General features: G+C 41.7%; 1 protein-coding gene across 1 annotated transcript in view; it reads right to left on the bottom strand.

The window, feature by feature from the left end:
- Positions 1–16,873, bottom strand: part of PNPase (polyribonucleotide nucleotidyltransferase 1) — a 175,217-nt gene that overhangs the window by 40,489 nt on the left and 117,855 nt on the right. Inside the window, exon 10 of the mRNA XM_080274224.1 lies at positions 11,965–12,113. Within this exon, the coding sequence (XP_080130350.1) occupies positions 11,965–12,113 (149 nt within the window). The remainder of the gene's footprint in view (positions 1–11,964; positions 12,114–16,873) is intronic.

The raw sequence follows: 16,873 nt of genomic DNA, 5'->3' as shown, positions 1-16,873 counted from the left end.
TCATAGCGGTATTTCCAAATATGGACAGTACATAAATAACTTTGTTCACAATATTTATTTTTTAGTTTTTTTATAGTAGTACTTGTAGTGGTTCCACAAGACTGGAAATCAGGTATAACTGTTCCTTTATACAAAGGAAAAGGGGAGAGAGAAGTATGTGGTAACCATTGGGGTATTTGTCTTCTTAGTGTGACTGGTAAAATATATGGTAGAATACTCATTGATAGGGTTAGGCATATGACAGAGGAGCTAGTTGGAGAAGAACAAGGGGGATTTAGGAAGGGAAAAGGGTGTGTAGATCAGATATTTGTACTAAGATGTTTAGTGGAGAAGTATCTAGAGAAGGGAAAGAAAGTGTATGCTTCCTTCATGGACTTGGAGAAAGCTTATGACAGAATAGATAGGCAAGGTATGTGGAAGGTATTAAGAATATATGGAGTGGAGGGGAAATTGTTGAATGCTGTGAAGAGTATGTATGAAGGAGCTAGGGCTACGGTTCAAGTGGATGGTGAGCTGAGCGACTTCCTTGATCTCAATGTGGGACTGAAACAGGGTTGTGTGATGTCTCCATGGCTGTTTAATATATACGGTACATAGATGGGGTTGTAAAGGAGGTGCAGGGTAGGGCAGTGGATGTGGGGGTGGCTCTAATGAATGAGGGTGAGATTTGGAAGATTCCGGTGTTGCTGTTTACTGATGATACAGTATTGTTGAGTGAAGATGAATGGGAGTTGCAAGGTTTGGTGAATGAATTTGGGACAGTGTGTAGGAGGAGGAAGCTGAAAGTTAATGTAAACAAGAGTGAAGTTATGGTGTTTGAGAGGAATGAAGTCATAGAATGTACAGTGACGTTGGATGGTGAGGATATGGAGAATGTGAGTGCATTCAAGTACTTGGGTAATGCGATGAGTAAGGATGGAACTTTGGAGGATGAAGTGCGTAAAAAGGGTACAGCAGGGAAGGAAGGTTGTTGGTTCACTGAAAGCAGTGATGAGAAATAGGGAGGTGAGTATGGAAGTTAAGAAGTCACTGCATGATAGTATTGTGATCCCTACCCTGACGTATGGAAGCGAGGCGTGGACCTTGCAAGAGGGGAACAAGTCAGGAGTGAGAGCAGTGGAATGAGTTACTTGAGAGGAGCATGTGGAGTGACATGGAGGGACAGGCTGATGAATGAAGAAGTGAAGGAACGTTGTGGGGTGGATGTGGTTGAGAAGATTAGGAGAAATACACTGAGGTGGTCTGGACATATGGAGAGAATGAAGAATGAAAGACTGACTAAGAGGGTGTATGTTGGTAAGGTGGAGGGAGGGAGAGGGAGAGGTAGACCGAGGATGAGGTGGAGGGATGGAGTTAAGAGGTATATGAGGGAGGGGGGGTGAGTTGGGGGGAGGGTAGTCAAATGGTGGGTGACAGAGTGACTTGGAGGCGTTTTGCCTGCAGCTATCCTTTGCGGGATTAGGGCGTCAGGGTATAGACAGATATACAGATAGACTTGTAGTGGTAGTATGTGTAATAGGTGTGGTAATAATAGCAGTAGTTGTAGTTGTAGTAATAGTAATAGCTGTAGTAGTGGTAGTTGTACAGTACCCTCACGTCCAACACGCTTTTGTCCAGTACGATTCGCGTCCAGCACGGAGAGCAAAAAAGTAGTACGATTTAATACGATTTAAGTGCTGTAAAACGGGTGCATAAGCATATCACTGACGGAGCTTCGAGAAGTGGGCGAAATCCGCAGAGTTCTCCTCTAGCACAATCACCCCTGGTCCAACACAGTCATACTGGACGTTCCCGTGACGCCGACAGCCAATCAAAACTTCCAATCAAGTAGCCTCCCCCGCCAAATATCGTGACGTGATCGTGGTATCGTTTTTGTCGTTTTAGTTTTTAAAGGCTCCAACACGCTTGCATGCATCAGCCTTGGTCACCTAATGGCGGCTCAATGAAAAAACGCTTCTGCTCTCACGTGATGTTTTGTTTAAATTTCTCCCGCCACAGCGTCACTCAGTTGCATAATTCGCATTGGAAGGTGCTTTTTTCTCGCTGCATTTTCTGCCCTTGCTACTGCATCTTACCCTGCTCATGATGCCTAGGAAGCCTTACTGAGAACCCCAAGAAGCGGCGGCACCTCCCTCAGGCCACCAAGCTAGAATTCATCAAGAGGCAGAAGAAAGGGGAATGGAATTTCAAAGGATTTATGAGGGAGGTTCAGGAGGAGCGGCACCCATTATCCGCTAGAGACGCCAGCAGCCATCCTCCAGGGACCCAGTAGGACTACCTACAGCCTCGGATATCACCTTCCATTCCCAGCAAGCCACCAACACAATCTTAAAAGGTTAGTTATCATTCATAGTACAGTACCATTTATTATAATTACAGTATTACCAATATACGTATAGGTATATGGCAGGTATTTAAGGTGACTTTTCCTAGGGTTGCTGACATAATTCATTTTTCCCCATAAGCTCTGTTGTTTGTCCAACACATTTTTGGTCCAACACGGGACCCATGCATGACAATATTACCGTGTTGGACGCGAGGGTACTGTAGTAGTAGTAGTAGTAGTAGTGGTAGTTGTAGTATTAGTAGTAGTAATAACTGTATTATTTGTGGTAGTTGTAATACCCAGACTTCTAGTCGCACAGCGGTGACAGAAGCGAGTGACAATGCAAGCCAAACATACATCTCCGTGTGTGTGTGTGTGTGTGTGTGTGTGAGAGAGAGAGAGAGAGAGAGAGAGAGAGAGAGAGGAGAGAAAAAGAGAGTGTCTGTCTGTCTGTAAGGTGGGGTGGTGGTAAGGCAAGCAGGTAGCCTGCCTCAAGGTCGCTGCCATGGTTACCAGCCTCCTAGCACCAAGTATAACTGATTATGGAAAATTTTTCACATAAATAGTGTTTGTGGTGGATTTTAGTCTTCTGGAAGTGTTATCAAAAGTGTTATTACTGTGGAGGTCTAGCCTAAGCCTTAGCTGTGTCACCGAACCTCTGCCACGCGTACGGTCACAAGAAATTAAAAAAAAAAAAAAAAAAAAAATGCCCCCATTCCCCATTTACTCACTCTCCCAACACGCACTTCACGGACCATCTGATGCAATCAGCTTGAAGTCAATAGATTGGTGAATATTATGACACCTTGTTTTTTTATATTTGGTTAACCATTAACTGTGATATGAATGTTTAACCCTCTCAGGCACAGTCACGCGATTCGCGTTCCATGTGGTTTGTTACGAAAAAGCACAGTCACGCGAATCGCGTTCCTAAGCAGAAAAAATGCCATCAAAAGAAAAGTTTTTGGCCGATTTGTGTCAAATTTTGGTGCGTTCTAGTATGTGCATCTCTTTTCCGAGGTAAGCATTTGGCAACACTGTGACTACACTGATGACACATTGCATAGCAGAAATATCTCAGTATCTCATGACCAGCCAGGCAGGAGAGTAGCGCAGCTGTCAGCGTCCCTTTAAACCTGCCATTTTCCCCCTCCCACCCGAGGCAGAAGCCATTATTGAAATATTGTGATTGTACAGTGTTTTTGACTATAATGTGAAGTGATTGTGTCTATGGAACATAGATATATTGTCTGTAAATCATTAGGGCCTGTTATCAGCCGTTAAGCCTACAGTCAGGAGTGTGGTTTGTTATAACATTGTTTCCAATCTGCTTCACCCTGCCTGTAAATGATGTGAGTACAGTATTTTACCTTTACATAGTGTAGCCAATACTTATATTTGTGAAACATACAGTGCCTGGATTGGTGAAATAACTGACCTACCATAGCAGGCATTATGCACGCCATGGAGACATGCAACAGTCGCTAAGGAAACAGGTGGTCACATACGCCACAGAGTCATGAATAATAGAGGAGGTTGGGATGGAATCATGTGATAGTGTTTTATATCGCGTATGGTTTAGTGTGAAATATACATATAAAATAGTGCAGTGAGTGTTCACAGAGAAATATTTCATGGACTGACTGACTTAGCTAAGACACAGCGCAAGGGTCTGAGACAAGAAATATGCCACAGCCACATATACATACATATGTCGTGCAGCGAATGTTTGTGGAGAAATCTATTGTGTGCATCGCATGTGTTTTAGGCAAATGTATCGCAAGGCAAGAAGAGAAGAAAATACGCCACAGCCACAGATACACATACACAAGCACACACAGTCACCCACACCCACACCCACACCCACACACTCACCCTCACCCACACATGCACACATTCACACACTACATAACTCCTCATCTTCAAGCTACTGCCAGCATCTCAACACCTCTGGAGGATGTGAGTTATCCGTATTTTGTTGATTTGTATATTGACCTATTTCTAAAGTTCAATATTTTTTACACCAATAAGTAATGTTTTTCACATACACACATATGAGATGGACGAAAGTTCAGCTTCAGTATCAGTACCTAGCAAAAAGACTAGTGGTCATGTCAAGTTTCTGAGAGCACTATCAAAAACCTTATGATATTTTACATGTACACTTTGTGTAAAAAAAGAAAATAATAAAGCATAACAAGCGAAAATATGTAGCAGTGGGTAAGGCAGGGAAAGAATGTTTTTTATCTCGCGTGCGGGTGAGGAGGTGTATTCTACGTTTGTCGTCCAATTACTCCAAAACTATTGGACGTATCAATTTCCGGTAAGAACCATGATAAAGAGCAGTAAATTCTACGTATGTTCATTTGGAGAATATAAGCCTTCAGGAGCATTTTTTTGTAGGAAAAGGCAGGGAACAGACTATGTTTTTTTTTTTTCTCGCTTGAGGTAAGTCGAAAGTGCTCCGAGGAATAATCTCACTTGGTCGGCTAATTACTCGAAAACTATTGGACATATCGATTTCCTGTAAAAACCATGATAAAGAGCAGTAAATTCTATGTATGTTCATTTGCAGCATATAAGCCTTTGGGAGCATTTTTTTGTAGGAAAAGGCGGGGAACAGACTATGTTTTTTTCCTCGCTCGAGGTAAGTCGAAAGTGCTCCGAGGAATAATCTCACTTGGTCGGCCAATTACTCAAAAACTATTGGACATATCGATTTCCTGTAAGAACCATGATAAAGAGCAGTAAATTCTACGTATGTACAAGACATAATAATGTAATATCTATGATAAAAATTCGTTGATATGTAGGCGGGAATATTGCGTATGCTGTGCGCTCATCACGAAAGTGACGCACGGACGTGAGTTCCCAGTCATTTTTGGTGATTTACTCGAAAACTATGAGGCATATCGAAACCATCTTTGCTCATTAGAAAGCTCGTGAAATTCTGCATAATATTATGCAATAAAAACATAAGGTGTGCGAGAAAAGTTCTGAATGAGCTCATTGAATTTTTTTCAAAATGGCGTTCAGTTTTTGGCTATTTTCTCGAAAACTACAAATCATATCACAACCGGATTTGTCTCTTTAAAAAGCTGATGAAATTCTCTATCAAAACTTCAAATAACATTTTCCTGTACGATGGAAAGCATTCGAATGGTGATGTTGGGAAGTGAAATTGACGTAGCAAATTGTTTATTCATGGCCGCCTAATGTTGTTTTATTCGTGTTTTCCTGTTTTTTTGTGGTGCTTATCAACTAGAACAAACATCGACGAATAAGATGATATAGGTTTCATGGCAGTATATTGATGTTTGGGTGGAGAAAATAAGGCGAGAATATGTGTTATCTGCTGCGCGTGGGCAGCCGGGCTGGGCAGCCTCACAGAAAAAATTGTGCGCTAGAAAATTACCGGAGCTTATCGTGCACGAGAGGGTTAAAAATAGACAATTTTCACGATTCCTCTCGGGAATGCCCGGCTGTGGGAAGGGTTTGCAGGAACATCTGCTGGATGGGATGGGTTAAATACAGTTAAGTATAACATTGTTCAGTCATTTATGATACAGCACTCAAGTTCTATGCAGGATATATTTTTTGTGTGGCAATGCAGATACAGTAGTTGTTCAATAATATCAAAACAGTTTCCATATTTTTGTTCATGCCACATTTTCAGCACAACATGTTTTGATGTGAATTTATGCATGTGCCAATTACAACAACAGGATAACTGCAGTAGGCGAGTTGGCAAGGGTTGGGCATCTCCAGTAAAAGTGTCTAACTTAGGCTACGAAGGATAATAAGGATAGTTTTTTTTTTTTCCCCAACCACAAGAAAATGATAGTATTTTTTATTATGTAATAGATACATATATATATATATATACAGTACCCTCGCGTCCAACACGGTAATATTGTCGTGCACAGGTCCCGTGTTGGAACAAAAACGTGTTGGACAAACAATAGAGCTTATGGGGAAAAATGAATTATGTCAGCAACCCTAGGAAAAATCACCCTAAATACCTACCATATACCATTACATTTATTGGTACTGCTGTAATTATAATAAATGGTGCTGTCCTAAGAATGATAACTAACCTTTTAGGATAGTGTTGGTGGCCTTGCTGGGAATGGAAGGTGGTATCCGAGGCTGTAGGTAGTCCTACTGGGTCCCCGGAGGATGGCTGCTGGCGTCACTAGCGGGTAATGGCTGCTGCTCCTCCTCAACCTCCCTCATAAATCCTGCGAAATCACACTCAGAATCACTATCCTCATCCACATCCATGGAAGGTCCTGCTTCTGCCTGTCCTAGCACTCTGTAAGCCTGCACTCCTCCCAGGATCTTGTCTTGGTTTTTTATTATGGTCCTCATGCTGGCTTAATTCACGTCGTAGGCCTTGGCGATGTCCACTTTCCTCTCTTTTCTTCTTCCTCTCGATGATTTCTAGCTTGGTGGCCTGAGGGAGGTGCCGCCGCTTTTTGGGGCTCTCAGAAGGCTTCCTAGGCATCATGAGCAGGATAAAATGCAGTAGCAGGGGCAGAAAATGCAGCGAGAAAAAAGCACCTTCCAATGCGAATGATGCGACTAAGTGGCACTGTGGCGGGAGAAATTTAAACAAAACATCACGTGACAGCAGAAGCATTTTTGATTGGGTGACATCAAAATCACGTCACGATAGCGGGTGGGGGAGGCAACTTGATCAGAAGTTTTGATTGGCTGTCAGCATCACAGAAACGTCCAGTATGACCGTGTTGGACCGGTGGTGATCGTGCTAGAGGCGAACTCTGCGGATTTCGCCCACTTCTCGGAGCTCCGTGCGTGTTATGCTAATACACCTATGTTACAGTAATTAAATTGTACTAATTTTTTGCTCTCTGTGCTGGACACGAATCGTGCTGGACAAACGCGTGTTGGACGCGAGGGTACTGTATATATATATAAATATATATATATATATATATATATATATATATATTAATCTGTCTGTCTGACTGAGCATCTCTATCAATACACAGTTGAAGATAACAAGTATATACGTTACAGTCCCCCTCACTTAAACATCTAGTAACATGTATCCATACCTATACTGTATTTCAATTCTGTTACAATCTTTACCAGTTAACCCTTACCCACTGGAAAATGGTTATATCCGATGCAAAATTTGTGGATCGGTGACACCAGGTGTCGAATATAACTGCAAGTGTTTTCGCGCCATAGTTTGAAGTGGCTGTCACTTGATCTTGTCACCAAAGGGTCTGGAGAGGCTCCTGCCACCCGAGGCAGGCATACCTCAGTCGTCTCTGTGACTTTGCCAGGTGTAGGACGATGTTTTCTTACACCTCTCATCTGATCCTGTTCCCAACTCACGTGGACCCCTTGCCTCATCCATCCCTGCCAAGCCTCTTACCAAAGATGCTAGGAATTGGCTCAATGATAATCCCATAGGGCATGCCTAGGATGCAACTGTGTCTAGTTTATCCTGTAATGGAGAAGTTATCACCTTAAGAGCGAAGCCAAAGTCGGGGCCACACGCACACGCATGAATACATCCAGTCTTGCATGCCAAAATTTACTCATCTTCTTCACGTCCTTACTCATCGATGTGACCATCTACACACTTGGGGATGCTCTTATTCACAAAAAGAAAAGTTGGTGAGTAATATGGTTTTTAATTTGTCTCATTAACTACTATAATTTCCGAGATAATATGGTCTGAAAACAAGCAATTTTGGGAAATCTGGCCATACTGAGAGGACAACCATGGTAAAAATAGCCTGGCATCCAGGGGTTACACATAAAGTTCTTTCCTTTCACTATAAATCAGAGACAAAAATATCATCAGCTTAAGACAGTCTACTGCAGGACAAAGGCCTCTCCCATCTTTTTTCACTGACTGGTTGGGTGTTAGCCTGTTCTACGCAATCCTTGGAAATCTCTGAATATCGTCTCACCATCTCGTCTTCTGTCTGCTACTTCCTCTCACTCCATCTCTGGGCTCCCATTCAGTTATCCTGGCTGTCCATCTGTTATCTGTTTTACGAAGGACGTGACCTGCCCACATCCATTTATGCTTTTTTATTGTTATGATTATATCCTTTACTTTTATTTGTTCTCTTGACAATGAGGCTCTCTTTATTTCTCCATGTGACTCTTAACATAATCCTTTCCATTCCTCTCTGATCACTCATAAGTATGTTCCAAGGATTTTATTAAGCTCCGTGTTTCTGATCCATAAGCTAGAACGAGAAGGACACAATGCTTATACCGTACATACAACCTTCTCTTCTGGCATAATGGTAACTGCTTATCCTTCATACATAGTAGCTACTCAGTTTACCAAAAGCCCTCCATCCCATTCCTTATCTATGCTTGATTTCAGTGTCATGGGCCGGGTCTGCCTGAACTGCCTGCCCTAGGAATATGTATTCCTCAATACATTCTACTTCTTCTATTTTTACAAGATAAGTAAAAATAGGAGATGAAGAACTAGAATGTGTTGTGGAATACATATACCTAAGGCAGACAGCTCAGGCAGACCCAGTCCATGACACAGAAATGAAGCATAGAACAGGAATAGGATGGAAGACTTCTGGCAAACTACTGTAGATACTGCGATCCCCTGGTGATCATGCATAACTTGTATCGAGCAGGGTGCATGATAACGAAACTGTGTGATAACAGAAGCACAAAACCTGCGAAATTTATCCCGCTTAGGACCAGGCATACCTAGTTCAAGCCCAAATTTTCCTTCTACAACAATTTAGACCCACTAACTACATACACACTGTTATGATAAGTATCAGAAACACACATACACATGGTTAGGTTAATAGAAAGTGATGAAAAGGGGACAATAAAGAAGAAACATATACCATATAAAGATCTACGGTGCACTTGAGGTAAGGGGTTCTCAGGCTAGTGGGTGGAGAGTTAATGGTCCCCACCACCTGGAATTAAATCCATAGGCAGGTTCTCATCTTAGAATCCCTCAAAGTCATCAGAAACCAAAGGCACTGCACCATCACTGTCAGCAGAAACACACTCAGGTGCACAATAACTGTTTTTGTGCCCAAAAGTGCATGATAACTGCAGGAGTGCAGATTTTCATCTTTCAGTGATAACGGAAACTGCTATAACCATGGGATCGTTGTACAGTAACTACATGAAGCATAGTGTCCTGTCACTTTGTTACTCTTCTTTTCATTCAGGTTGCTCTACACTGAGTGCCTAATGGCTTCCTGCAACCCAGGAAACCATTTACAATGCTCAGTGATAACCATACAGTCAAATAACGAGGGAATGTGAAGCCTCCTATGATGTGCATTAACTGGGTGGAGAGACATAAATGCGGTGTCCACTGAGGAACAAAACCTCCGTATTAATCCTTGTGCCCCACTGTGGTGGGGCTCTGTCAGCCACATGGGAACATCGATTCATTGCACAGAATGGACCTGCAGGGGTGGTTGCTTGCCTGTGGTTGATGGGTCTGCTCACACTAAGGTAACACAATAACATCAACAAATGGACAGGCACAAACATGTCTGTTAAACATAACCTTTGTCATCATCATATTAATTTCAAGCCTACCTTCAGACTATCCTTGTTCAGGTCACCTATCATTTCCTGTAGCTCCTCCCTTACTCACTTCACTGAAGAGGACTATGACATCTGCAAATCCAAGATTGTTCAACTGCTCATCATTTATGTTAATTCCTTAGTCATCCTGATCTAAATTCCTGAAAGTGTCCTCTAAGCACACAATGAATAATTTGGGTAAAACTGTGTCTCCCTGTCTTAGACAGGGAGACACATCTTTCTTTACTGGTGTTTTCTGGCCGTTCTTATGGAGTTTTATGATGGCTCTGCTATCGATATAAATCTTCAAGTACAGTAAACCCTCGATATACTGAACTCTCTTTTAACAAATTTCGGTGTTAACGACCACCTTCAGCTGGCCGAACATTATGTTCATTTAATGAATTTTGTTCAGTAAAAGAATGGATGTGTGAGAAACACTGACCAGCATGATATACTACACACAACTGCACTCCTCCACATCCCACAGAATGCCACATCAGTTTCCAGGTTACCAGCATTGTGAAAGTAACCATAAATAGAGCATTTACTGAGAAAATGCGCCACTTAGACCCCTTGGATATAAACCTTCACCGGCTCAATCTGACTGGAGCACCGTAATTACTCACTAAACCACCAGGCACCAAAATTTGGCTTTATAGTTACCACCCAGCATAGTAAATGGTTTCCTGGTGTACAGGAAACCATATGGCTTGTCAATCAGTGCAGTCACCCACAGGCAGAAGGAAGAGGGAAGAATGAAGGAAAGAAAGACAGAAGAAGAAGTGTAAAGTCACCCATCGGCAGAAGGACGAGGAAAGAATGAAGGAAAGAAAGACAGAAGAGGATGGAAGGAAAGAAGGATGGAGGACAGGATGGGCTGACACTCGAAAGCAGCACTACATCGAATGAGTGGATTATTGTACATACCAAATACTCAGTATACTGTACTGGCAATACTTGTAATAAATTATAGCCCTCACAGTGAGGCCTAGTAGGCTTCCCATGGAGGAAAGAGCTATGATGACATTGATTCATCAAAAGTTCAGCAAGTGTGAAACTGCAAGAAAAAATGAAGGATCACTGGTAACATTTAGACAAGTAAAGAAGACCATCAAAGTATAGTTTGTAAAGCTGTCCGGCAGCACACCAAAGCTATTAATAGGAATACTGAATGTCCAGGGTGGAATGAAAAAGTACAAATGGTTTAATATGATAAGCCAGCCTATATTATTCATGTTTCATTATCCTTCTATTAATACTGCATGAACCGGTTCTTGCAATGAACAGGCTGACAATGTATTTCTAAACCTTACTCTGATTCAACTGTGGACATTCATTCCATCCCAAGTCATCCTCCTTCATGTATAGCACACCCCAAACTCATCCTGACTCAACTGCAGCCTTTCATTCCATTCCACTCCAACCTCCTGCAAATACCTCTCAGTTTTACAGTATTACTTCAATGAATGGCATCCCTAACCAATCCTAAGGCTAGTATTGACCTGTAAAACTAATAAATGCACAACTGGAGGTTTGGAGTTAAACTCCTCAATATAATGATGCCTCTTAAAAAACTATTCTTGCTACCTTGAGACAATTTTATTACTATTAAATGGATCTAACTGACAGGGTTAAGGAGATAATTTCTAACCCTCTGGTAAAATGGTGTCCATTGAATTACATAAAATTTTATGTAGGCAACAAAAACAAAACAAAAACAGGTGACACTGTAATGAAGTTGTTAACAAAGTGAAAATGAAATATTGGGTGGCTAGGAAAATGTAAAATTGAAATAACGAGAGGCTATAATTTGGGAAAACTAGAATATGGGAGGCTGAAACAAGGAAATCCTGATTATTGAGGAAATGGGACAACAGAAGACTGCAAGGCTGGAATGATGAAAATAATAATATTGGGTTGATGAAATTAAGAACTACAAGATAATATAAAGGCTCTGTAATACTTGGGAAACTGAATAATTGACAAAATAAAGGATTATTGTGAGGCTGGAACACTGGAAAACAGAAGAATGGTGACTAAAGAAATGTTTGAAATCTGACCGAAATGTCAGTAAGCAGTTTGTACTCTTCACAGTCATCATGTCGTGTGACCAGCCCAATGGCCACACCAGCAGCTGGAGCGGTAATCTTGATCCCTGCATCCATCAGGGCCAGACTGCCACCACATACTGTTGCCATGGATGACGACCCTGTAGAAAGGCCACTGGGTTACACAACACATCAAGGAAGAAAGGAAAAAAACAAAGAAATTACACCTCGCATGGGGGATAATTTGTTTCCTCAGAAAAAATGAGGAACTGACTGCTTAATCCTCTTAAAGGATGAGGTCCTTCCCTCAACTGAGCAAATATATATGGCAATATCCAGAATGTAATCCTAAAATGGGTTAATCCAAACAGATTTTTAATCCTCTTAGACAGTGCTCCCCTCAGCTAAATAGAATTGCCCCACAGTAGTCAAAGCAAAACCTAAAAAGATATATATATATATATTTTTTTTTTTCAACCAGATGAACGGAAAGGAAAAAAAAAAAATTATAAATAAATAAATACCAGCTCAGAAGTGTCTTCCACTCATAAAAAGAATCTTTAAGAGATGAACTTGACCTGCTTTAGGTTGAAGTTTTGGGAGAAGCTAAATTGATCTGGGAAAGTGATGTCCAAGGAGAAGCAGTTTGGGGAACAAAGGAATTCTGATGGACAAATGTTTGGTAATATGGCAGTGTGAAAGTCAAGTCATGAGCACAACCTGATACCTGTGTAGCACGGAGGAAGGCATGGACAGGTGGCACATGGATGCAACTTCGTCTGAGCATTTTCCATAAAAGAACAGGTACATAATCTTTTAATTGGCAAGCTTGGGACCTGCGGGTTTGTGGTTTCAGAGGCTTTCCAGATTTTGGAATAGGCCTAAATTCCAATTTGACAATAGCAAATGCTCCCAGCAATTCAATATTGGCAACTCGTAATTTGCAATCTCACTGATGTAACTTCAGTCCTTTTTACAGTTACATAGCTAATGTATTACTGTAACTATGCATTGTACCACTACGAAGACACCAAGCCCCTCGACATCCCAGAGAAGGCGCTGAAGACTCAGCTGGAGCTCCGCATGAAAGAAGCTCCTTTCATATGCCCGAGCGGTCAGATGTATCAGCAGATCGACAGTGTGGCAATGGGTAGCCCTCCTGGAGTCCTGTTCGCTAATTTCTACACAGGAACCATCAAATCAAGACTCTTAGCTACTAGCCACCCTTCCCTATACTGCCGCTATGACAATGACATCTACATTGGTGTCAGGATCTTCAGGAGCTGCAGAACCTCAGACAGCGCTTCATCGCTGCCTATGGACTTAACTTCACCTATGATGAAGCCAACGATGGACGCCTCCCATTCTTGGACATACTTGTCACTGCACACAATGTAGGATTCAAGACTACAGTTTTCACCAAGCCCACAAAAAAAGGACTCTGTCTGAATGGAGATGGTGAGTGCCCAAGACATTACCTGCGCCCCACCATCAGCGCCTACATCAGGAGAGCCCTCTTCCACTGCTCCACTTGGAAAGAACCCCACCAGGAACTAGAATGCATGACTCAAGTCCTCACTAACAATGGCTACACTAACACCAACATAATGATGAGACACATGGACAAATGGTATACCTACCAAGACATCACAATACCCATAGCTGGTGAACACGTAAAAGATATATTACAGAAACCACATGTTTACAAGAAGGACGAAAAAATCGTCAAGGGCACTGTATAGCATACAGAAATGTAAACCCTATAGACCCAGAACAACACATTTCTCTCATCATCTACTACAAAACAAAGAACAGTCCACCTGCTTTATAATCGGCCTGCTGTGCCCAAGATGCCCTTTCAAGAGGACCGTGCCATTTACCAGCATAACTGAAATAGTGACGAGTGTGAACCTCACTCATACAATGGAATGATACGGACCAGACTATTATGGCACCTCACCTGTCACCTGCAGAATGGAGCCATCAAGAACCACTACGCCACCCTACACAACTCCCACCTGACACGACAAGACCTAGAGAACATGACCCTCACAGTCTCTTGTTTCTAAATGCAATCTACGTTATCACAAAACAACCTACAATAAACACACAAGTCGATGATTTTCAAATCCCATCATCATCAAAACACCACATGGGCTTACCCAACGAAGCAGCCAGTGAATGATCAGCGTAGCTGATTTGCTTTGCCCACCTGTTTCCACCTGATTTACCTGAATTGTGTTTAAGCAGTCACCTATGACAGAATCATCAGATCAGCCTGAAGTTGGAAAAAAAAAAAAAGAGTTCCATAATGTCACAGTCCTTTGAGGAACTCCAGAAGAAACTCCAAGGTCATCGAAAAATTGTATGGCAAATAGAAACTGTACATAAGAAAATCATTAAAGGAGAATGTGAAAGAGCTTTCAACCTTTTATGCCTCCAAGAAAATATCCTACCTGGCTACACCAACATATTCTGTATATACAGTAATCCCTCATTTATCCGGACGCGCAGTATCTGGACCTTTTCCTTATCCAGACACTGGACTTTGGCTCTATTAAACCATTATCCGAAATTACTTGCATTATCTAGACGTAAAATTCCCCGAGAACTTCGGCCAGCCAGCCGACACGTTCAAACATTCGGTATCGTGGCTGCTGGCCTTGAGCTGTGAGTGGGAAGTAGGCTGTAACTCACAACCAGAGCTAAAATGTCCATCCACCCCTATACTGAATGGTCAAAGATGTGCGCTCATCTAATCACTCCCAATGAACCTCCAGCACCCAAGTAAGACAACTGTAATCCCCATGCGAAGTCAAAACATTAGCACGCATCCCCACCTAATGACCAAAGTTGCGTGGCCACCAGGCTAGGTCTTCCCTAACAGCCACTGACAGTGAAACACAGACCACAAGCCAAGAGTACATACTCGGTGACAGCAGCCATCCACCTCCCTACTGAACGTCCAAAGTCACCCGGTCACAGGGAATTGTTTCTGCATGGCCACCGAGCCTCTAACAGACCGCATGCCACAAGTAAATGCAAGGTAAAAAGGTCCGTCAGCCTCATAACAGAAGGGTTAAAATCCTACGCACAGCCTTGCTTCTCCTACGCTCCCATCCCTCCTCCATACTCTCCCAGCCTCCTCCTCACTCCCTCAGACCCTTCCCTCCTTCGTGCGGTTAGCACTGACCCATGAGTTTTTATTTTATTTTATTTTTTTCAAGTTATTCGAATACTATTGGTCGTATTGAAATTCCGAAGTGACCATGAGAAAGTACATGAAATTCTGCATCTAGACATTTGCTTAACTCATGGAAGGCGCTGAAAAAATTTTGCAATGGAATGGTGGGAAGTTACATGAAGGTAAGTTTTACTACTGAACACTATTTATTCTCACTGCATTTCTGTACCTTTACTCGTCAGTTTCCTGCATTTTTATTAGCTTATCTTATAATATTAACACCAATGAAGATGACGGCATACGATTTATACCAATTAACAAATATCCGGTGGTATAGTTGACTGTGGAATTTTTTTTGTGGCCTGGGAACAGCTCTCATTGGTGTCAGATAACTGATTTTCCAACTGTCCTTATTTTTTTATTTTTTATTTTTTTTTTTTTTAATGTATTGTTTCCTTGGTGTTTAGCATTAATATGTATATGTGTGTTTTGATGCCTAAATATGGTAGACTGACCTGAAAACAATGCCAAAATTAGGAGGGGTACTGTACATACAGTAGCGTATAGGCAGGGTGCTATTTGGTTTTCGGTTTTTTATTTTTTAATGGTTTTCTTGGTGTTCAGCATTATTTTTTATATATATATGTGTGTTTTGATGTCTACATATGGCAGATTGACCTGAAAGGTGCCAAAATTAGGAGGGGTACTGTATATATAGAAGTGTATAGTGGGCATTTTTTGGTTTTCAATTATTTTTTTTGTATGTTTTCTTGGTGTTTAGCAATACTTTGGATATTCCTATGTGTGTTTTGATGTTTAATATGGTAGATTGACCTGAAAACAGTGCCAAAAGTAGGAAGGGCAGTGTACATACAGTAGTGAACAGATATATATATATTTTTTGCATGGTTTTCTTGGTGCTTAGCATTACTTTAGATATTCCTATGTGTGTTTTGATGTCTAAATATGGCACACTGACCTGAAAACAGTGCCAAAATTAGGAGAGGCAATGTACCTGCAGTAGTGTATAGGTAGGGTGTTTTTTGGTTTTCAGTGTTTTTTTTTTTTTTTGTATGGTTTTCTTGGTGTTTAGCAATACTTTGGATATTGCAATGTGTGTTCTGATGTCTAAATATGCCTGAATGACCAGAAAACACTGACAAAGTAAGCACAGGTGCGTTACAAATAGGTTAGGTTATAGGCTGGAGGTTGGGTATAGGCAGGGTCTGGGCATGTAGGCGGGGAAATTGTTCATTATCCAAACAGTGCAAATACAGTACCTGGACATGCCTTTGGCTCCATTACGTCAGATAACTGAGGAATTACTGAGCAATCTCTGATTTATCCAAACATGCAGAATCCGGATATGTTCATTATTTGGACACTGGACCTTGATTCTATTGAACCATTATCCGAATTTACTGTACTTGCTATTATCCAGATGTAAAAGCCCCTGAGAACTTCAGCCATCCAGCCGACATGTTCAAACATTCAGTATCGTGGCCGCTGGGCTCAAGCCATGAGCAGGAAGTAGGCCATAACCCACAACCAGGGCTAAAATATCCATCCGTCCCTGTACTGAGTGGTAAAAGTCACGCACTCGTTCGATTGCTCCCAACAAACTCCAGCACCCAAGTAATACGACTGTAATCCACAAGTGCAGTAAGACCTTGATATAATGTACTTCAATAGACCGGAATTCACTTTTATTGGAATCGAGGAGTTATCTATCTATCT

The sequence above is a fragment of the Coenobita brevimanus genome, chromosome 57, assembly GCF_032717465.1.
Source record: "Coenobita brevimanus isolate Jiangsu-jjx chromosome 57, ASM3271746v2, whole genome shotgun sequence".
Classification (NCBI taxonomy): domain Eukaryota; kingdom Metazoa; phylum Arthropoda; class Malacostraca; order Decapoda; family Coenobitidae; genus Coenobita; species Coenobita brevimanus.
Note: the sequence above shows the minus strand (reverse complement) of the source record. Positions and strands in the feature narration are given on the sequence as shown.